Source organism: Bidens hawaiensis, unplaced genomic scaffold, assembly GCF_021521415.1.
Source record: "Bidens hawaiensis isolate Kalapana, Puna unplaced genomic scaffold, B.hawaiensis_p1.1 tig00000780_1, whole genome shotgun sequence".
Classification (NCBI taxonomy): Eukaryota; Viridiplantae; Streptophyta; class Magnoliopsida; order Asterales; family Asteraceae; genus Bidens; species Bidens hawaiensis.
In genome coordinates, this window is record NW_027491045.1 from 1,285,761 (window position 1) to 1,308,305 (window position 22,545).

The window sequence follows — 22,545 nt, forward strand, 5'->3', positions numbered from 1 at the left end:
TATTTTTCCTTCCTTAAATGAAATCCGAGAACACAACAAATTTTTCTCATCCCTCATTTTCCTCCCTTTCCTTCTTTAAATGAAACTCGAGAACACAATGTAAGTGTAAATCAATTTATGTGTTATCGATTGATCTTGTATATATATCATGTACACTATCTAATCTAATCTAACTATACTAATAAAAGAAAATAATGAGGATGATGTAGCAATCCCACATTCATTCTTGCCTAATATCTCTTCTCAATCATCCTACCTATTCATGGGTTATGAAGCAAAACCATATTGGTAAGTGGGTTATAATTTCCTTTCTAATTTTCTAATCCATTTGTCATGGGTCATTCATCCTACCTATCTTCATTCATCATAACTATCCATTTGTCATGGGTCAAATTAGTTTAGGCAAATGGGTTATAATTTTATTTATAATTCTCTAATTTCTCATCTTATTTATCATACATATTCATGAGTCATGGGACAAAACAATTTTGAGAAGTGGGTTATAATTTATCTTCTAATTCTCTAATCTCTCATCTCATTCATCATAGTTATCAACAGGTAATTGGTCAAAACAATTTTTGCAAATGTTGTATAAAAAAAATTGAATTTGTAAATTTGAGATTCCAGATTTCTTATTGTTTGTACCATATATTTTATCTTCTTTTTACCTATAATTTTGTCCATTTCTTTCAAATAATGGATGTTTTACTTTTATTATTTGACAAATCCCGTGTAATCACGGGTTCAAAAGCTAGTATATTTATATGCCTAAATAGATATACTATTTGCATACATCTTTACTATCCTCAGACTTTACATATAGCTTTATTATAGATAAGATTGTATTGTGTATCATTGTTGCTAAATACATCTACATATCATAGCTGAAAGTTTATATTTGTATAATTATTAAAGTAGCAACTTTTCACTCTAATATAACAAGCTCTTAAGTCTTAACAATAATGTGCATACTAATATAGATTTTAAGTGAATTTTAATCTCTAGAAGTGCGTATCAAGTACCAACTAATCCTAAAACAGTTTTGGTTAAAATTCATTATCGACAGTCCTACATATACGTTACAATGGTAGAATTTGTCTTCACAAACAATTGCGGTATGTAAAAAACTCATTAAATTTTGGCGTTGTAAACTTTACAACTAACAACATGAGTCAAAGGTGATCACCTCACTCAACGATTCACATAAGCGAGACGAGACAAGACTTTTGAATGCCAAACACATTGACAAGACGTCCTTCACCTAACTCATTTGAGACATTCTTGTCCGTTTTTAGGTGCATGCAGGGCAAGACAAGACAGAACCACATTGGTTTAATGAGGTGACAAAACAAACATAAACTTGTGTTTTACATAACAAATATTTATGCATCTTGAATTTTTTTGCGCCTTGCGGCGAGACAAGAAAATTAACTACCTAGGTTGAACCATATAAAATAGTTTCACTTAGAAAGAAATACAGTTTTCAAATTTTCAACAATAACAAAATAATTATACCAAACACTTAAGGCATTAGCATATCCTCATCAAAACAAAGAAAATTGAACAAAACACATAGAAAAAGAAAACAAAAATGACTTGTTCAAGTGTTGGTAGCCCTGGTATAAATCTGCTGGCTAGAATGTGCAGAAACCATTCTGATTGCGCCGCTAGCCATCAATTCCCTGATTGCCTTCCTTGCAAGTGATCCATTAATCTGCATTCATCATACAAAATAAAAATTACAGTTAATTACCAAAAAGCACATCAGCTTCAAAGCAAATATTGCTCAAAATGCTCGTTCGGCAAGTTAGCCAGCTGATTGTTCTGTACAAGGAAACCAAAACAAGCAAGCAACAACCATGCCCAGATAAAAAAAACCCACCAATAGCAAGGCCATTAGTAGAGTAAATGGGGGTGAGACACTTAAATATCGGGCTCGTAAAAACATTCATTTCAAGATGAAAACTTGTAAAACATTGAGTCAGAAAGAACGAAACATACGCAAAAAAACATACTTAGCATAAAAACATTCACATTCATTTGAGATGAAAACCTCATTTAACAATCACATTTATTTAAAGCACACAACGCTCATATACAGCTATAAATATACCCAAAACTTCAACTAGAATCCAACACATCGTTTTATATATATCGGCGAAAATTAACATACAAATTAAATTAGTGTGCTAACTGTGAGAATCAAGTAGTATAATTAAATATACAGCATAGTGTAATTACACCATAAAATTACACTACTTGATTCTCACGGTTAGCAAGTTAATTCAATTTGTATTTGATCCAAACACTATATATAACTATGTTTTTATGCAATTTGCTAGTAATTTAAAATCCAAAAAAATAAATAAAAAAGCAAAAAACAATGGCATCAATCAGCTAAACTTATTTAAAAAAATTACAAAAAAAAAAAACAAAACAATATGATAACATGCATAGTGCATAGAAGTTAGAATCATGTAACTTACCCTAAGACGATCAGATAGAATGGAAGGAGTAATGAGCTTAAACTTAGGAGCTTCAGCTAGCAACTTGTCATAAGTAGCCTTATCAAACAACACCATATTATTCACCTTCTCCTTTTGCTTTCCTTTGCTCCATTTCTACACATAACCACAACATTATTAATTTATTATAATTATAATAATAATAATTATGATTATTATTATTATTACCTTCTTCTTCTGCTTTCCGCCGCCGGATTTGGCCGGCTTCGATGACGGTGGTGGAGCCTTCTCCTTCTTCGGTGCCTGAAAAACAATTGAGCGTGGATTTGTTAGGGTTTAAGATTGTATATAATAATTCTGTGTGAATATTGAAGTAATTGTGACAGTAATGTACCATTTGATCGGAAAACGGTGAGCGGCGGCGTAGTCCGGCGGAAAATACGATGCGAAAGCTCAGTGGTAAACCCTAGAAGGATTTTGAGCATTTTGTATAGTCTTCATGGAAGCCCATTAATGTCATGGGCTTTATTTGGCCCACTTGTTTAACACAAATAGTTAAAAGTTGAATTTAACATGATTTTTTTTACCGTTAAAAAAGGGTTGTTTATAGTTGATACTTAAGAAACAAAATCAAATACATTTTATTCTTAACACGAAAACGATGAAAACCAATTTACTGTTACTACTGGGTTTATTTTTATAAATGTTTGCTGTTATTTTTTGTTCGTATTTCCTAATTTTCGATTATGAGACGTTATAAGTATTTGTTGATTTATACTTTGTTGTTATTATTAAATGTTTTCTTTTGCTGTTATAAGTATTTGCTGGTATTTGTTATTATTTTGTTCTTGATTTTGATTATTTTTTTGTAATTTTATGTTGTTTTCTTTGTTATTATAAATCATTGTTTATGTAGATTGGTATTATAGTTTGTATTGTTTCTTACGTTCTCATTTTTCTATAAATTGGTATTATTTCCTATGTTCTCATGTTAAGATTAAAATGTACATGAACCTCCCTATGGTACTTAAATATATAAATAATAAGGCTGTAAACAGGCTCGATTCCTGTCCCCACGGCCACATTATTTAGTTTTTGCGGAATCGGGTGATGATGGGAGGCTAGACGATTATGTGGCATTTACTAGTTGAATCTTTGAACGGAACTAGTTTTATCTCAACATTGTCTTGCGTTAGGCGAGTATATCTTGATGAGGTGAATTTAGCCGGTAGATAATTTGAAAGATTCGTTGGTCATTTAAAAAAATAAGTAAATAAATGAGAATAAGACACAAATTAATACAAGAGGAAACAAAGAAAAGTATATTTCACTTAATTAGCCACCATAAATCTCATAATTCAAAAGTCTGGGATTTTAGGTCATAATTCATGGAAATTCCAAATACCCATTTAATGGTTTGTTCATCTCACAAATTAATAAGAATAAAACTTAAAAGCAATATCATTCTAAGTTAGATTACATCAATATAAGGATAAATTTCTCAACTTTTCCAATAAAGATCATACCAAGACACAAATGTTGTTTGTAATATAATGTGATGCAGAAGATACAACAGAAAAAATGAATGATGAGGCTTTCCAAGATCCACACATTGCAATTCAAGGCACTTAACACATCTTGACGGACTCATCGTAAATCATCTCAATTCAAGACTCATCAAGGCCATTTCGGACTCTTGTGATATATATGTGATGCGTGTGAACACATTACGACCGAGACAGTAGCCTTAATTCGGTCATTGAATCCCTTATCGATTCCTATATTTGTCTCTTTAGACATTTCCATGGGTTTTATTTGTGGCGTTAGACATGTTGACCAAGTATATTGTCATTTATGGCCTTCACAAGTAGCCCAAGTTTTTGTTTCCAATGTTTATAGGTCGCATGGGTGGGCAAACACGTTTTGGACAGAGATACGGTGTTTCATGAGAATACAAGGTGCGACATTAGCAACGTCAACTACATATCATCCCCAAACTGATAGTCATATCGTGGTCGTAAATCGATGTTTAAAAAGTTATCTTAGATGTATAATGGTGGTATAATACAACTTTTCACACAACCATAGAGAATTCACAGTCGAGCTCAAACCCATCACAAATTTTATTAACAAAGAGCTTCTCCCTCTTAAGCAGGCACCGTTAGAACTTAAAACACGAGGTTAATGTTAACACGTTTGTGCACATTATTCTCAAAACAAACACGAGAAAGGAAACAGTTGCAAACACTTTATACACATCCTTGCATTCATCACTCTTCACCAGCAAAATTTCTTCTTCTGCAAACACATGTAGCAATATACCGCATCAATAAAGATTATTTAAAACGATATATATTATTAACCTAAGTTTCACTCACCCTGAATTTTTTCTCCTCTTGACCGTCGATATAAGCTAGCAATTCCTCTTGCCTCAACAAAGCTTCATGCAAAGCCTGCAAAAGATGTAGTCAAGTAACAATGTTTATCAAGTCTAAAGAGTGAAATAAAATAAAATAAATAAATTATAAAAAATAAAAAATGTACCTTTTTGGTAGCAATAAGTTCTGCTTCTAAACCATCAACACGACAAACCGCAGCGTTTAACAATTCCTCTTTCTCATAAGGCATTTCCGATGGCTTTGCTTTGAGTGTATCAACTTTCTCCTCAAGTTCACCTAATCTTTTCAAAACCGAATTCATGATTTCGGTTTCTTTAAACAAACGAGTTGGTGATGGAGGTCGGCATTCCTCCTTGGTTGTTGATGCATCAAAACAGAAATCCTCAGAGCTTTCAACAACCACAGATGGCGAGTCAGCAACCCTTTTAGTTGCACGCCTCATAGCTGAACTAAACACGGTGAAAATGGTCATGAACATGGCCAATAACATTAACCATATCCGAGAATAAAGTTTTTCTGGTCCCATTTGATTTTCAACAAGTGTCCCTATAACACAAACATCTAAAATATAAGTATATTACACTATTTTATATTATTATTAATATTGTTTTGAGGAAATACATATATATCACCTATGGGATCATGAGGTGTTTGAGTTGAAGTTTGATTGTTCCATCCGGAATCAACGGCTTTATCAACCATGGGAACGTATTCATCGTTTCCAGAAGATTGACCAGGATAACTTATCGCTCCAATTGTTTTCGCCTACATACAACACATAAAAACTTTAAAACACTTTCTATAAGAATAATATGTTTTTTACAAACTAAAAAATAATACCCACTTCTTCACGAACAGGAGTCAACTTAAGATGTGAATAACTCCGCATTGCTTTAGGGGACGCCATGTCATCAGCTTCTGAACCTGACTCAGCAGATGTATCACTGCTTCTTAGCTGCTCAAAACAATTTTTTTAAACTTTCTAGCAGTTAATGTAAAACAAAAATAAACGCAAATTATATAAGTTGCGCATTTGTGTACCATAGGAAGCTGAGGCTTAACATATGCAACAATCTCTCCCTCGCTGTTTAACACTTTAACCACCTGTCGGGCTCGCCTTGCTTCGCTATTAAGAGCCAACTGCAATACCAGGCCACACAACGGTTGACTCAGTCAAACGAAAAAGAGAGATAACTAGTAATACCAATAAGATGATATTATAAGTATATAACCTGCAAGATTTCAGGATTATTCCATGGTCCTTTATCAGATAGAAGACAACCACCTTTATCTGCACAGGTACATGTGCCTCCTAAGAATTCCGGTAATTCACTGCACAAAATGTCATTTTTTATTTTCATAATTAAACGACATTTTACTTATAAATAACAATAATTTAAAAATATACATACATACTTGGCATTAAATAAAGACAAATTACCTGGCATCAATTATCTCAAGCAATTTATTCTTGTTACTCAGAACCTGAGGAAAAACCAACACAAAACAAAATGATATATATCACACAACAAGCTTGTACAGTAAATATTTTATTTTTATGAAGACAACATGAGGGAAAAAAACATACATGAATCTTTGCAGCCGTTTTGGGATCAAGAAACGACTTTACAGTATTCCAAAGCAGCCTAAAACCAGTCCCGGCGTTGATTATGTACATTTGATGAAGTGTCTGAACAAATAAAGTTAGTTACAAATGGCAATAATAATAAACTTCAGTTGTAAAGAAAGTGATCTTACTTCAGGATAATTGTCACCATCAATTTTTTGTAGCCGCATAACGAGTTCACGAGCATTCTTACTGAAGTTCTTCAGTCCCTGAATCATTCAAAGGGATATTATATACCGAGAGTTATACATGTATTTTTTATAACGTTAATTACACGGATGGTCTCTGCGGTTTGTCCATTATGCATGTTGAGTCCCCATTCATCTAAAATTACATTGGTAGTCTCTAATGTTCACTCAACCGTAACACAAACGGTCTTTGTAGTGGACGGAGGTTAACTTTTCTTTTAACTTTGTAAAAAATGACCAAAATACCCTTTATGAAGATTATCCTTTTGTTTTCAATAAAAGGGTATTATGGTGATTTCTGAAAAAACTAAGGACTATGTGTGTTACGCTTGAGTGAAAAACATGGGACTTGCAGACTTTAGAAATGTGGACACTAAACACGCAATATGGACAAACCACACGTGTAACTAACTCATTTTTATAATATATTATAATATACATCACAAGGTGAGACCAGGACATACCACACCCTGAACATCCAAAATGGTTGTGCTCGAGTCTATGTGTCTTTTTGCAGCAATCGAACAAGCGGGAAACTTAAAAGCAAAGCTTTTTTCAAACTCTCGAACATGATATTTCACATAACGGTCCATGGTCGTCGCTTGCATAAGCTTGCAAGGGTCAACTTTCCCTAATCTTTCAATGTAAACAGGTCTTCCCTCTTTATCGACTCCGTGATTCCCATGAGGATAATACTTCAAAACTTCATTCAACTCATTAAACTCAAAATCCTGAAGCAAATAAATATTAATTTTAATGCTAGATCACAAACATATTACAACAATGAATATGTTTAAAGTTAAAAGTTTAAATATTTAATCACCTCAATTATTTTATCAGCACCGAATTCATTTCTCCAGTGAACCATGTCAGCCCACATTTGTTTCGCCTTTTCAATATCAAATTTCCTTGCTTTTAAAAACCGTAACATCATATGATAATCATCGAGTTTTTCTGGCAGCAATTCTTCCAACACGAGTGCTTGTCTGAACGCATCAACCGTACGAAGCTCCTCTGCATCTCTAATATCCTCAATGGATACTGAACTGACCCGCCCGTCACCTTTTCTTCTATTGCTTTTTTTCTTGAGAGAATGTTTGAACCGGCTCGATGCGTTTAACGCTTTCTTTTTCAGTGAACCGATTCTTGTCCTCCTTTCGTCTTCTGAGTTTTCAAAATCAGACTTCCGGTCTCTTCGCTCTGATCTTGCTCTTCTCACCAGTCTCTCATCGTTGCCTGATGACCCTTCAAAGCCTATGAAACATCAAATACATTTCGTTTATTATCCCTAAAATCACGAAACATCTAAAATATCAAGTGCAACAAACTTCTCTTATGGATTCGTGTAAACGAGCTCAAGCTCGGTTCATGAGTAGTTTTTCAATCTCGAGCTATGCTTGTTTATTATTTACTAATTATTTTTATATTTATTTTATAATAGACTTGTTTAGGCTCGGAAAAAAGCTCAAAGATCGCGCTTGTTTATTATTCAAGCTTATTTTTAGGCTCAAGCTCGGGCGTCAAACTTGTTTAAGCTCAACTTGATTGAAGCTTTTAGCAAGCCAAACTTGTGAGCTCGAGTAACTCACAAGCAGCTTGGCTAGTTTACACCCCAAGATCAATGTCATCGTGCTCGGAAAAACATTTATTAAAACCAGAAACAAAAACAACATTTAATGGTATAAATCCCCAAAAAGGACAGGATTAAAGATGATACTCAAGAAATAAAAACCCTATATATTCACTACTTTCAACATCTAATATTACATTTTTTAGATCAAAAATTCAAAAAGATAATACAATGCAAAAAACAGCATCTCCAAAATATTTGGAGGCCTTGGTCTTACCATATTTTGTAACACTAACAACAAAAATTGTAACCTATTTATTGTAAAACCCTTATTTTCTCCTTATTATCAAAATATAAAGTTGCATCTAATAATCTAAACAACATATTAAATAAGAATCATATATAAACACTTACAAGGCCTTGCAAATCGATCAAGCGGTCCAGACATCGACTCGAATCACAAAAACTGTATTACCATTGAAAAAAATAAGCTGAGTTAATGTAAAATCAGTAGTAGTTAATAAGTTTAGTCTTATGAAAAGAAAACATACCTTGGATTAATTTGGAGTGAAAGCTAGATCGAACGGCATACAGAATTGGTTGGTTATTAAGATCTAAAAGAAGAAACAAACGGTGTAATTTAGGGAGTGTTTTGGTTTTGGAAGATATGTATGATTGGAGTCAACGGGTTACATATTCTAGTTAGTGTTTGTTTGTTTGGTTGGTGGATATATGCAAGAGTGGCATTATTGAGTAATGATTTGGTCGGACGGTGACATGTATGTAGATACGTAATACAAAAGTCAAATTGTTAGTTTTGACTTTTTTGAGATAATTGTGTTAATCAAATGTTTAATGTAAAGTGTACAACCAAGGCATATGCAACTTATTTTATTTTATTATTTTTACTTTTTTTTAGTATAAAATGTTTTAATAGTTTCTACATCCCCTAACACAAAGAAACAAATAAAATACATACTGTAACACAAAGAACAAATTAATTAGGCGGAAACCATCAACAAAATGAAACCCTGATTACTAATATTAACAAGTGACAACTTTTATGTCGTAAATACCTTATTGGACCACTTGGTGGTACCCTAGTGGTTCAGTGGTATTTTTATTTTTAAATTTCAGTAACATAACAAACATAATAAAAACCGTTCAAATGTCGATTTTTTTTGTTTTAGTTCTGGCACCGTAACCAACGTGACGGAAATCGACCGAATTCGTGTAGACTTACCGCATTGTGTTTTAGTTCCTCTACCGTAATGAATGTATCGAAAACCGACCGAGTGCCAATTTTGTTTTTTTAGATCCGGTACCGTAATGAACGTGACAGAGACTAAGCGGATGCACATAGACTCACCACCTCAATGCCCCACGATCAACAACGCTCCGATTTTACTGACCGGCGTCCACCTAAGATTTTATATTTTTATTGTTTTAATTACAATACCATAAAAATTTGTAACTAAAACCAACCAAATTCCCAAAGATTTACCGCCTCAATTCAAAAAACAACAACGTTTGAATTTTACCAACGTCCAGGTTTAGAGAGAACTATTGCATCTCTACTGAACCCATGAACATCACTCTCTTGGTCTCTCTTGAACCCATGAACATCACTCTCTCGGTCTCTCTTGTGTTCATACAATAAGACCGGATAACTCGTGAATCAAATAACTAAGCAGTAGCCCAACATCAAAAGCAGCCCATGTTGCCCAACATCAGGCCCACAAACTCTCCTATTACCAGCCCAATTACATATATGAAAACAAAAACAAGAAAAACTATTGAACTCCAAAATATTCTGATATAAAATTGTTAGATACATGTTACATTTTCAACACTTAGATTAAAAACATACATAAAAAAGCCAAATTACTTAGTCGTTAGCTGAATCGATCCGAGCTTAGCTCGTATTGTTGTATGTTTGAACCGAAACTGATAATAATCAATCTCATCTAGCTGCTGAACATGCGTAATGCAAATAAACCTTTACGTTTTCTTTTTAAAAAAACAATTTTTATACCCTTTTCAGAAACATTATATTTTGAAACACTGATTTGTTTTAACCTTGTAGGATTATATATACTAAAACGAAGATCCATGTTATGCAACACATTTTTTTTTACTTTTTTCCGGACTTTATACATTTATAAACCAACATCAAGAACACCAAACAAGTATCCTCCACAACCTGGAGGAGAACCTCCAACAAAAGAAAACAGAACCTACATGAAGCTAAATTTACACCAATTCCACCACGTGATGCAAGTTGCAACAGATTAAATACGTAAGTGTACTGTTTTTATTTTTTGTGGTCCATACAATAATCTATATTCATATCTTGTAATTGTAAGTTTACTACTTTACTGTTACTTTCTAAATTTTTTTTATTCAATTAAACATGCAATCGTTTATAATCATCGATACATAAATTTTCTTAGCTCTTAAGAATATTAGGTACGACATTGTTTTATATAACCCAAACTTTCTCTTCATAAATACTTGTTTTGAACTAAAATAATTATTCATCATGCAAAAAGAAATATTTTTGCTCCCTTTAATTAAAAAAAATGTAAATGTTTAAAAACTATATTTTTAAATATGGAAACACTTTTTTTATATATCTCTTTATCAATAGTAACTTTATTTAAATATGTTTTTCTAAGGTCCATAACTTTTGTATTTTTTGGAATTTTGGGTGGGGGTCTAACATCATAAACCCTGTTGTGGAAAATCTTTACACAATTAGTATTCATTATAAAAATAAGAAATCTCTCTTTTGAAAAATATGTAATTCCTTTCTAAAAGTACTTTTAAAAAACCATGGTATTTAAGGAAAAAGTTTTCTAATCAACAAAGACATTTTTGTGAAAATTTTAAAAGATTGGTTAAGTTTTCTTTCTTATTTTTCATTTAATTTTTTTTATTGTTAACCAATGTTGAAATTAGTACAAAATGAGTTGCACAACAAGTCTAGAACACTAAATAAGTTTAATAAGAAACTCAGGGTTATAAACGGGCCGTTGGGTTGGGTTTGGGCGAACCCGCCAACTCGAAATTCAATTTATTGATCCGTTTGTAATAAGAAATTATATTTGAAATATAAAGTTGAAACTAGTTAACCTAACTAAGGCTAGAAAAAGAATAGAACTATTGAAAGTCGTAAAGAAGTTTACCACTTAATAATAAAAACAATGGGCAGTTAGTTAAAAAGTTATTGAGCAAAAGTTTCCAAGATTTGATTTATGTAATGAAGAGACATAAAATATGTTTAAAAAGAATTCTCCAATAAGCAAATATCAATTTATTTATATTTTAAATATCAAAGAGCACACACTATCATTTATCACTAATGTTCATATGGGTCGTATGACATATAAAACGTGAGAAGTTTGCGTAGTATGATAGCATATGAGTTGGTGTTTGTCATTATATAGCATGTATGATGTGTTTGACTGTCATAAAAATAACTAATAAAACCACTGCCAAAGTCAGAACACCATGTTGAAGTTGGTATAATGTTATATTTTCTCAAATTACAAGAGGAAAAATAAAATTTGGTCAATTATTTTACTCCGTTGAAGTTTAAATACTTATTCAGTTATTTCTTGTTTGTATATTTTTCCAATTGCTATAGTGAATTGGTTAATATGCCTCATGCCGTATAATTATATCAAATGAGACGTTATGCTTTTTAAAAATCTTTAGATTTATAAGATACATATATTTTTCGGGTTAAATTATATATGCATAAAGATAACAACTAGTTCATAATTCGTATAATAACTCTTTTTCCTCTCACACGACATTTATAACAATCTCTAATGTACAAACTTGATTTAACATCATACAACCTGATATGAAATAATAACTTACAAATTTGTAGGTAGTGTCTCGTTACATCACCCAATACAATATCAATAATATAACAATGCCATCATAGTTAAAAACACTTAGAAACAAAAGTGATGATTCCAAGCATATACCTTTTAATAATTTTATAAAAAATATCTCCACTATGAAACCTTTATTGCTTTTTGGTCTGCAAACTTGTCCTATAAATCCACCCACAATCCTTCCCATTTCCCTTCCCCCTCTCCTTCTTCTCTTTCTCAGATCCTTAAGATCATAATATTAATATTAATCATCTCTTTGTTTATTATTCTTCCACATTTCAAATTTGTTACTTCTTGTGTATTATTATCTAAAATCAATATTAATGTGCAACCTATTGTTATTATTGTTTGTAACACATGACTCAAATTCTCAGTGAATTGTTTCTTTCCGGGTTTATGATCAATTCCACATATCGACGCCGAACCCATCTAGTTCAATCGTTTTCCGTCGTCTTCCTCTACTGGTTTTATTACATTTCATGATTTTTCCCTTGTTTTCAATATATTAATATTAACCACCTTTACAATATTAGTCGCAACTCTATATAAATATTTTTATTTTTATATATCTATATTATCCATATATAAATTAAAACTAATCCTACAAATTTGTTACTATATTTTGTTACAAATCTGCTATTACTGTTATTGTTACTATTACGAAATCTGGTAATTTAATGGCTACGTCTGGTGGGAGTGGGACCACGGTGACGTCATCGGATGGTTCGGGTTCAGAGGAAGATCCTCAACAGTTGATGGATCAGAGGAAAAGGAAGAGAATGATATCCAATCGAGAATCGGCAAAGAGATCGAGAATCAGGAAGCAAAAGCATTTGGACGAACTCGAGACTCAGCTGAGTCAACTCAGGAAAGAGAATAACCAAATGATATCAAGGTTGAACATTACCACACAACATTATGTGAATGTGGAGACCGAAAACCGGGTTTTAAGGGCTCAAATAGCCGAGCTTAGCCAGCAGCTTCAGTCGTTGAACGATATTATTGGGTTCGTGTATGGGCCGGTTGGTGGCGGGTTTGTGGAGGAGGACTATGGTTTTGGGGGTGGGATTGAGTTTGTTGAGGGTAACTCAGTGAATTATGTTTATGGTAACCAGGGGAATCTGGCTTCTGCTGACATGTTTATTTACTGAATCCGATGTGGATCCTCTAGAAATCTTAAATAAATAGATGAATAAGGTTTGTTGGTAGGTAAAATAGTGGTGTGGTCTTGGGTACAAAGTACTATGATTGTAACGGGGGTATTTTCTTGTTTAATGATATTATTATTGTCTCTATAATATTATTTTATGGTTGCAATTATTGTGTTTTCTTTGATTAAGTTGGGTTAACTTTGTTGAAAGTAAATCAAGGAATGATTGATGTTTGATGTTTGCGACTATTGTACTAGATTCTAGATTGTATTACGTACAAGTTGTAAGTTTTGTCGATATTAAATTATACTTGAGTTAGTGAATATACGAGTTAATCTAACCAAGCTAGAAAATGAGTTTGTTTTTGGTTTCCCGTCGAATTCGCATGAGTAATGGTTTGATGACTTTTTATGCTTATTAAAGTTTTTTAAATAAAAGTCTTTGATAACAAATATGAACAATCATGGTACAAATACCAAATAATGCAATACTAAACTATCAATATACTATAAAAAAACTTAATTTATACTAGTTAGCGGCGAGTTACTTGAGTCAAGTTAGCTCTGGTACTTATACTACCAACCTATCTGCAAATTAAACTTGGCTCGGACATATATATGATCCAACGAGCTCAAGTGAGACCACTTCAAGTTTGTAATGAAGCAACATGAATTTTGAAAATCTTGGTACAAAAATTGATATTTCTGAAAACTAATGTATATTATTTATGATGTTAACTTTTCTTTTCTTTTCTTTCTAGAATAGCAAATTTCAAAAAATCCTCATGACCTTGCGCTTGCAAGTATTTGAACCCGCCGCCTTTATTTTGAAAGGATGGACGCTATACCACTAGAACATTAATTCATAGTATTTATGATATGATGAGGTTAACTAGTTATAAAAAATATCGTGACAGATAAAAGAAAAAACTTTAGCGATCCAAATAATTAATCATGCATTAAATTTTATAATTATTTTATGTTATTAAACTTTATTATTAAAGAAACCCCATAAAGCATTATATTACAATTTTTTTCCCACTGCGGCACTGCCACACGATTCTTTGCTTCGTTCATAATCTTTGTGCGTGAACGTGTGGAATGGTTCTAATAAATTAATGCTAGATTAATTTATGATAATTGATGGATCTTGTTTATGCTATAACATCTTGGCAGTTTATATTTAAAAAAATTCTATAATAACAAAATACTTTTTAATCATGTGTGCTCACACTTTTAAATATAGGTGTGTGTTTAATTGTGTTTTAGTCATTCTTAAACCAATATCAAATAGATTAAACGATTAATTAAAAAAACAAAGTATAAAAATTGTTAAAAAGTATATCTTAAAATTGTATCAGTTAATGTTGCAAATATATTTGGTATAGTAAGTGTGCCTTTTGAATCTCCAATGACTAAAGTGTTAATTGTTGATTTGTTGGATTAAATCACCGCTAACGAGTTAAGTTAGGGTTTAGCTCTCTTCGTTTAGTTCTCACTTCGTGTGTATTTCATCTTCGTTAATGGGGAGTTCTATCTTTCTATTATCTAGAAGTTAGATTGTAGTTCTGATTCTGTTGGTCGAATCTTATTGTTAGTCTTATGTATAATCTTTTATTCAATGTTTTAAAAACCGGTATTTTACTTGTACCGGATTAGGGTAAAAAATTGTACAACCGGTTGAACCGGATTATACCGTGAAGTTCAACCGGTTTAATAGTTTACCTTATAATTATTTACTATAAATGTAACTTCAATAAAAAAATAACCCAAAACTAAATTATTCCTATAATAAAAAATAATTCAAAAGTTAATCCATATTAAAAAAAATAATGCAAAAGCACTTAATTTAAAAAAAAATAGTCTTAAAGTTTACACGTTTAAATGTTAATTGTTGGGTTAAAAGTATTTGAAAACATATGGGTTATAAATATCAAAAATTTCCCGGGCTTAAAACCGGTTTGCCGGTAAGAACCGGTATTTTAGACAAAAACCGTCGGTACGATGTTCTAGCAAACCGGTCAAAAATATCGGACTTAAAATACCGGCCTATTGTGCGAAATCTGGTTTATCCGGTTCAATCGGCCGGTTTGAACCGGTTTTTAAAACACTGCTTCTATTTGTCTTGTTGAGAAGATTATTTTTGTATCGGATTTCTTTTCTAAAGGTTAATAGCAACATATTGGTTTGGGTATTTCTTGTTCTGGTATCGATTGTGTGTTCTTCAATAAGTTATAAGAACATATATAAATACTATCATTGAATATATTCTTGATACTTAATATAAATGATACACTTAACAGTACTTATGTTATATTATGGTATATGGCTGTAAATAATTCTCCAAAAGTTATAAATATTTAAACAAGTATGGTATAACTAATAAACAATTCAAGATTGAAGTTTATAAGCTTTTTAATATTAGACCACGTTTATTATTTATAATTAAAATATATATATAATAACAGAAGTAACGTTAATGGATATAAATAAATAATTGTTAACAAATTACTTAAACTGTTAAAAACATTACTATACAAGCACGACTTTCGTTCACACTCATTCTTTTGAAAACTAAAAAAACAAATTATTTATCATATAATTAAGAAAAATACTAACCTGCTTCTATCTAGATAATTTACAAACGATGCATTGAATACAGTTGCTTAAAAACATGTGTAGGTAAGCAATTAATAAAAGAAAAAAAAGACACAAGATGAATATCTCTAACGAGGTCGCCAATGAAGATCTTTGAACCGATATGGAAAGGAGGGGGGTTGTCACACTGGCCTCTCCTTCCACGTGGGCATGAGAATGGTGGGCGATTATTACGTACGCCACCGAATAGCCTTAAGAAAACTCTTGTAAACATATACATTTTTTTAACAATATTTGCACATCTTAATTTACATGACTTTCTGGTAATATTAAACGTGCTTTCAAACATAATTCGTTGTTATTTTTGTTGCTGCTGCTGCTATTATTATAAATATATAAGTTTAATATCATAGTACTCCTATTACAAAATTTAAACACAAAAACTTTCTAAGTCCTAACTCCTTGGAGAAATTAGAGCCAAGCACTCTAAAGAACAACCATACATAATCAGATTTCTGTAATTAGTACTATACTTATAATTAGACTAACAAAGGATCGATGATTTTAATACCAACACTGAATAAATCAAAAATCACATATACTTGCATAAAACACGAAAACAAGATATTATGGTTGTGTTTTCTAGAACATCAACAACGGTGGTTTCTTGACCGGTACTGTTAAAGGGTTGTGTTAATTGCATGTATTCTATATTATAGTTTGAGCTCACTACAATGGCGCTTCTCTAAGTTGTTTTAGAGAAACCCCAAACAGAGTGTAACATCCTAAAATATTATAATATTAAATAAGGAAGATTTCGTTAAGTAGTCGAGCGTTAAATTATTAATTAGTATTAAATAAAGAAAAGTCATGGACTTGGATTAATTAAGATGGATTAAAAGGGTAATGGGCCTTAGGTCCATGGGCTTTAAGGGATATAAATACCCCTTAAACCATCCTAAAACCCTAATCCTCATTCCATCTTCCATATTTCTCTACACATTCAAAAACACCATGTGGTGGAAGGTTAATCAGGCACCATGTGGTGGCGTTGATAGCCGAAAGACAAGGGCACATGCACCAATCAGCCGGTGTCCCGATGATTGAGTGCTATGTGCCTTATGTCCAAGGCTTAATGCAAAACTACTATCGAGCCGGAGGTCTCACCGGAAGCAGCCTCTCTATCCCTATGGGATAGAGGTAAGGCTGTCTACATCTTACCCTCATCAGACCCTACCATAGCATTGCTATTGGTGGGATATACTGAGTACGATGATGATGATGATGATGATGATGATGATTCAAAAACACACACACATTCTACACCACACCATATATGGCCGAGAGAGAGAGAGAGAGAGAGAGAGAGAGAGAGAGAGAGAGAGAGAGAGAGAGACGAGCGAGATCCGAGAGCGAGTAAACGTTAGTTGTGATTAGATCTTTGTTATTCGAGTCTTATACAAGATCTAGAGTTCCTAAACAAGCTAACCAAGATCAAACAAGCATGTAAAGGTATGTCTTTTACCTTAAAGTTTACGTTTTTATAAACGTTTGGCCTTAAAACTTAGAACGAGAATAGATCGGGTGTATATGAAACGTAAAGTTCTAAACTTGATGCTAAAACGAAACTAATGAACCCATAAACCTGTGCGGATCAATTAAATGAACCCTTAAAACTAGTATCGAACATTTTGAGCTTAAAGGTCCCAACTTTATGCGTTTTCGGGCCAAATCTTATCCAAAAACGACCATAGGATTGATCGCGAGTTGGTTAAATATCGTATCCAAGAATTTCACGTTAAAACATATATGATTGTGGGGGATTAAGATTGAACAGAGGCGGCAGCTGGGCAACTTCGCCTGCAGGTAACCTCGCCTGCGGCCAAGTTCGCCAGGCCAAGTTCGCCAAACCAACTTCGTTGAGGTTATAAGTTCGTTGTTGTGTGAACTTCGCTGGTTAAGTTCGCTAATATATAACTTCGCCTAGTGACAACTTCGCCTGGTATATGTTCGCTTAGGGTTAACTTCGCCCATGTTAAATTCGCTTAATATAAAGTTCACCAAAAGTCAAGTTCGCTGAGAAATAAATTAAAAACCTAATGAAAGATACGTTAAGACAGTTAATGTTAAGTTCGCCAAAAGTCAGCTCGACCCCAGCCAGGCGCTCTGCCCCTTGGACCCTGCTAGGGGCTGCCGCCCCTAGAACCCCGCTGCCAGAGGCGCTTCCCCCGGACCCCCGTTCGTTGTGGGTAATAGCTAAGACTAGAAAGATGATATGAGTAGGGATAGTTAATTGATACGTGTAATTATTATACAGTCAGCCGTGCACAACTGAAGAAAGGGATTACAATTAACGGTGAACGTAACCGCATTCAGGTGAGTTTCTAGCCCCACTTCTGTGTTATGTTTTCGGGGCTGTGTGCATACTCGATATGTTTGTTAATACACTTATCCTAAGTGATAAGTGTATGCCTTATGTGAATGATGTGAAATGTATGAAGAATTGCTTGATAGTACGTGAACGATCTTCGGATATTGCACGTACTGTCGGGTTGTAGTGTTATGTATAAGGTAAGTATAAAGTATATGCTTATATGTATGAATGCGATAAAGCTAACAAACGAAGGAAAGGTATGGTTGTATGGTAACGAAGAGGGACCATACCCTAACAATATCTGTGATGTTAGGGACCAGACCCTTATAATATCTGTGATGTTAGGGACCAGACCCTTATAATATCTGTAAGGTTATAGGGCGAAAGGCTCTTTAAAACGTATGATTATGTATGTAAAGGAAGTATGAAGGTAAGAATGAAAGTATATGCACTTATGTATGTATGAAAGAAAGTTAAGAGGTTAAGTATGAAATGTAAGAAGGTATTGTATGATTATGTGATTAACTATAACTCACTCAGCGTAGCTGACTTTTAGTATGCACGCAGGTGAGTAGAATGAGGCAGGTAGCTTGAGGAGGACACATGGCAGAGTTGGACGAAGCTGGCATCTGAAGATTTTGCTATGATGTTTTATTTTAAAAGACTATGTTGTGTTTTTAAATGACTATGAATGTTTGATAAGACAAGATTTGGAAGTCATGTAATGTTTTAAGGTTGAAGTTCACGTTCCGCGTAAAGTTTTAATTAACTCTGATATTTAGAACTGCGTTTATGAGTAAATCCAACACCAAAGTAGGGCTACCGGTAACGGGGCCTTACACGGAGAAGACAAATCCCATCGAACTGAGTATCGACGAATGAGTCATTTTGGTGTCTCTAATATAATAATAATAATAATAATAATAATAATAATAAATCAAAAAGGAATGCTTGGTTATGAGGCTAATTTGAGTAAAAATGACCTAACCCCATGGTGTATCAAGATAGCTCTATTTTGCCAAAACCATCAAGAAGATATTCATAGCTTCAACGTGTAACATTACTTTCATTTGGCAAGAATCATGCACAAAATCCCTTTTTTTGTAAAGTGACATTTTTATTGACTTTTTGTGATTAAAAAAGAATAATATCATCGGTTGCTAGAGGCTCTTCCACCACCAACGTACATTAAAAGATAGAAATTCCCAAACAGAAGAAAAGAAACTTTGGTACACTTTGATGTGAAAAATGACAAATGGCCAACTTGATCTCCATTCAAGAAATGTAAGTGATTGATTTCTTTAGATTCCATTTAACTTTTATGAAAGTCAGGAAACAAACAAGACAAAATGATTCAAAACGATTAATTGTACTTAATCAAAATATATTATTTTATTTTATTTTCTTTAGCACGCCAACAAGTCACTTTAGTATATGAAGTTACGAACAAAGGCTCTTAGTTTCCAACATAGAAACTTACTAGATGATGGTCTTGCTACCTTAGTCATGAATATATGGTATTTTTGCAGGTTGACATGCTGAATTGATTAATACGAACATGATACATAGATTACTCGTGTCAAGGACTTCAACCTAACCGGACTTACTTAAAATCATGATGAGGACGCAGCTTGTGTAACCCATTTGTCTATACGATTAAAATGAGTTTACATGTTGTAAATGAGCCATAAGCAAGTTGTGATAAATGAGTCATTAAAGGGTTGTCGTAGATGGGTTAAATTGGTTGTAGATGGTTCCTTGTTGACCCTATAAAAATGTAATTTTCAATTTTATCCTAATTATAAATGGATTCTCGAGTCTACATGTTAAAAAACAAACGGGTTTAGCAGATCGTCTCGAACACGACTCGATTAACTAATGGATTAAACAAGTCAACCTCAAACACGACTGATTGGTTAAACGAGTTAGACATGTTAACCAAAAATTTGATTAGAAGTTAAAACCTCTAGTGATAAATGATCGCAAGCAAAATTAAGGAGAGATTGAAATAATGTGAACTAGGTTATATTAGAGCCCGTGTGATACACAGGCGGTTAAAAAAATAAAACGAAAAAGTTAAATTTAATAATATACATAATAACAAATCTTATGGATTCATACGATATAAATAATTTCTTAAAATACAATAGAATAGTAATAATAATTTGTATTTGTATTTTAAAAGAAATCAAAATGGATGGTTGTGATTGCTTATTTTCACCAACTTATAACTTATAAATTTTTTGAAAAGTAATAAGGTGTTTGAAATTGCTTATATTTTGAGATGTAAAGTTTCATAAGTTACAATGTTGTAACTTATTAACTTAATGAAAAATTATAAGGAGGTAAAATATGGAATCTCAAACACCCCCTTAGAAAAAGAGAATGCTAACATCAATTCATCATAATTGAGTTGGTAAGCCACAAACATGTTAAAAGCAAGGTAATGAGTTCGATTCCCACAAACCGATATGTGGCAAAGCTAGAACATATTCAAGAATATTTAAGGGGTGTTATTAATAAAGAAATTGTTAAGAGATTGTAAGGAGGACATATATATGGAAAACGTGTGAAAAAGTTGTGATACACTTTGGAAAGATGATGAATTCAAACAAGGGTAATAATAATTTAATATCAGATTCAATGTATGGTTTGCATTGACCATTAAATTGGACTTTCATTACTAAGGCGTGTTGATCAGCAGACAACAGTGATTTACATGGTACAATTTTATGATATTAAAGCAAAGAAAAAGAAAAAGATTATAACCGAGCACATACTTTTTGGCCAAACCCGCGGCTAACTAGACAGAGTCCAAAGGGATGATAATGCCGAACGGGTTCATGTTAAAAATCAGTAGTTATTGAACAATAAGATAGAACTTTTTTTTTTTCAATTAACCCATAATTATATGTTTATTTCTTCTCAAATACTATAGGCCTTACTTGAAAATATTTGGATTTATAGTGCATGCATAAAAAATCTACTATTATAATAAACAAAAATCATTGTTGTGTCACATGGCACCTAATTATCCCATTTTTTTGCCAAGTGGCATAGTTATTATTCAACTTTGAAATTCATAAGTCATAACTATCTAATTAAAACAATTAATGAATATTTTAAACATTCCATATTTTAAACAAAAATCATTGTTGTGTCACATGGCACCTAATTGTCCCATTTTCATTTGTCACATATTAACTAACTAGGTTATTGACCCGTGGGCGCCACGGGTGGAAAATTATAAATCATGTAACATCCACACGTTTCTAGTATCAACTAATATATAAATCATGTATAAACATATTCAGCTAAAATAACATCCATATTACAATTATAAATTAGTAAATAGTTCCTTATAAACACATTTGTAGTTTTATTTGTAACTTTACCTTCCTTGTCTAATATAAGCATTTTAACACCGTCTCTACTCTTCACTTGTGATAAAGCCACATATAATTGACCATGTGTAGACACCGATTCTTGCAGGTATATGCCAACTCTTGCTGGTGATTGGCCTTGACTTTTATTAATGGTCATTGCAAAACAATCCGCAACAGGAAACTGTCTTCATTTCAATATAAATGGCAGTTTATTATCTGAAGGAGTTATAACACTACGAGTTATATAAGTGCAAAACTCAATGTTAGTACCTGAAATAACCTTTACTTCGATAAAACGCATCCCCAAGTTAATTACTTGTAATCTGGTTCCGTTGAATAAACCGTTCTTCTGATCAATATTCCTTAGTAACATTATTGGCACACCAACTTTTAGAACCAATCTATGATTAGGCATACGAGACACGGTGAGTGTAATGCTGGATCGAAACCAGAACCAACACTATCAGACTTGTCTATACTATCAGAACTGAGATATTTAACTTCTTCTTCGAGAAACAAAGACAAAAATTTGTCATCAATATCTTGGACAGCCTCATTTAAAGGTGCAAGTATGACTCTTTTCTTGAAAATATGAAATATCATTAAAATTATCCAATAATGCTGGATATACAAAATCAATCAGATCATAAATAGGATCGGATGAATCACCATGTAACATCCCGAATTTCAAATAATAATATTTTATAAAATAATATAAGAGGGAAAGAGATGTAGGCTAATTAGAGAACTAATCATGGACTAAAAAGGAAAGATGGGTCTTAGGTCCATGGGCTTAAGGGAGTATAAATACCCCTTAAACCCTAAATCTTTCCATTTCCATCCATCTTATTCTCTCTACACCTCCATAACACACACAAAC

The 22,545-nt window shown here is 32.7% G+C and overlaps 2 protein-coding genes and 1 pseudogene across 2 annotated transcripts; 1 reads left to right on the plus strand and 2 right to left on the minus strand.

The window, feature by feature from the left end:
* Positions 1-1,488: 1,488 nt before the first annotated feature.
* LOC143536534 (small ribosomal subunit protein eS25w-like) lies at positions 1,489-2,938 on the minus strand. Its single transcript, XM_077030507.1, has 4 exons — positions 2,860-2,938; positions 2,694-2,768; positions 2,487-2,621; positions 1,489-1,714 (listed from the first exon to the last, which is right to left on the minus strand). Exons 1-4 carry the CDS (start codon positions 2,860-2,862, stop codon positions 1,601-1,603), a joined length of 327 nt encoding a protein of 108 aa, XP_076886622.1. The 5' UTR covers positions 2,863-2,938; the 3' UTR covers positions 1,489-1,600.
* Positions 2,939-4,439: 1,501 nt separating this feature from the next.
* On the minus strand, positions 4,440-8,982 carry LOC143537752 (phosphatidylinositol/phosphatidylcholine transfer protein SFH8-like). The gene is made up of 14 exons (XM_077031455.1): positions 8,801-8,982; positions 8,664-8,715; positions 7,503-7,933; positions 7,144-7,410; positions 6,623-6,700; positions 6,453-6,554; positions 6,306-6,349; positions 6,097-6,196; positions 5,906-6,004; positions 5,709-5,819; positions 5,497-5,629; positions 5,010-5,410; positions 4,844-4,918; positions 4,440-4,763 (listed from the first exon to the last, which is right to left on the minus strand). The coding sequence occupies exons 2-14, from the start codon at positions 8,695-8,697 to the stop codon at positions 4,743-4,745; spliced, it is 1,896 nt and encodes a 631-aa protein (XP_076887570.1). The 5' UTR covers positions 8,698-8,715; positions 8,801-8,982; the 3' UTR covers positions 4,440-4,742.
* Positions 8,983-12,729: 3,747 nt separating this feature from the next.
* On the plus strand, positions 12,730-13,425 carry LOC143536544 (bZIP transcription factor 44 pseudogene; annotated as a pseudogene).
* Positions 13,426-22,545: the final 9,120 nt, after the last annotated feature.

Excerpts from the sequence above, each read along its gene's own strand:
- LOC143536534 (XM_077030507.1), bottom strand. Across the intron at positions 2,622-2,693 it reads GCGGAAAGCAGAAGAAGAAG|AAATGGAGCAAAGGAAAGCA; the intron begins GTAATAATAATA and ends GGTTATGTGTAG. Across the intron at positions 1,715-2,486 it reads TTCTATCTGATCGTCTTAGG|ATTAATGGATCACTTGCAAG; the intron begins GTAAGTTACATG and ends TGATGAATGCAG.
- LOC143537752 (XM_077031455.1), bottom strand. The coding sequence starts at position 8,697 with ATGTCTGGACCGCTTGATCGATTTGCAAGGCCTT. Across the intron at positions 7,934-8,663 it reads TGATCGATTTGCAAGGCCTT|GCTTTGAAGGGTCATCAGGC; the intron begins GTAAGTGTTTAT and ends GATGTTTCATAG. Across the intron at positions 4,919-5,009 it reads AACTTATTGCTACCAAAAAG|GCTTTGCATGAAGCTTTGTT; the intron begins GTACATTTTTTA and ends CATCTTTTGCAG.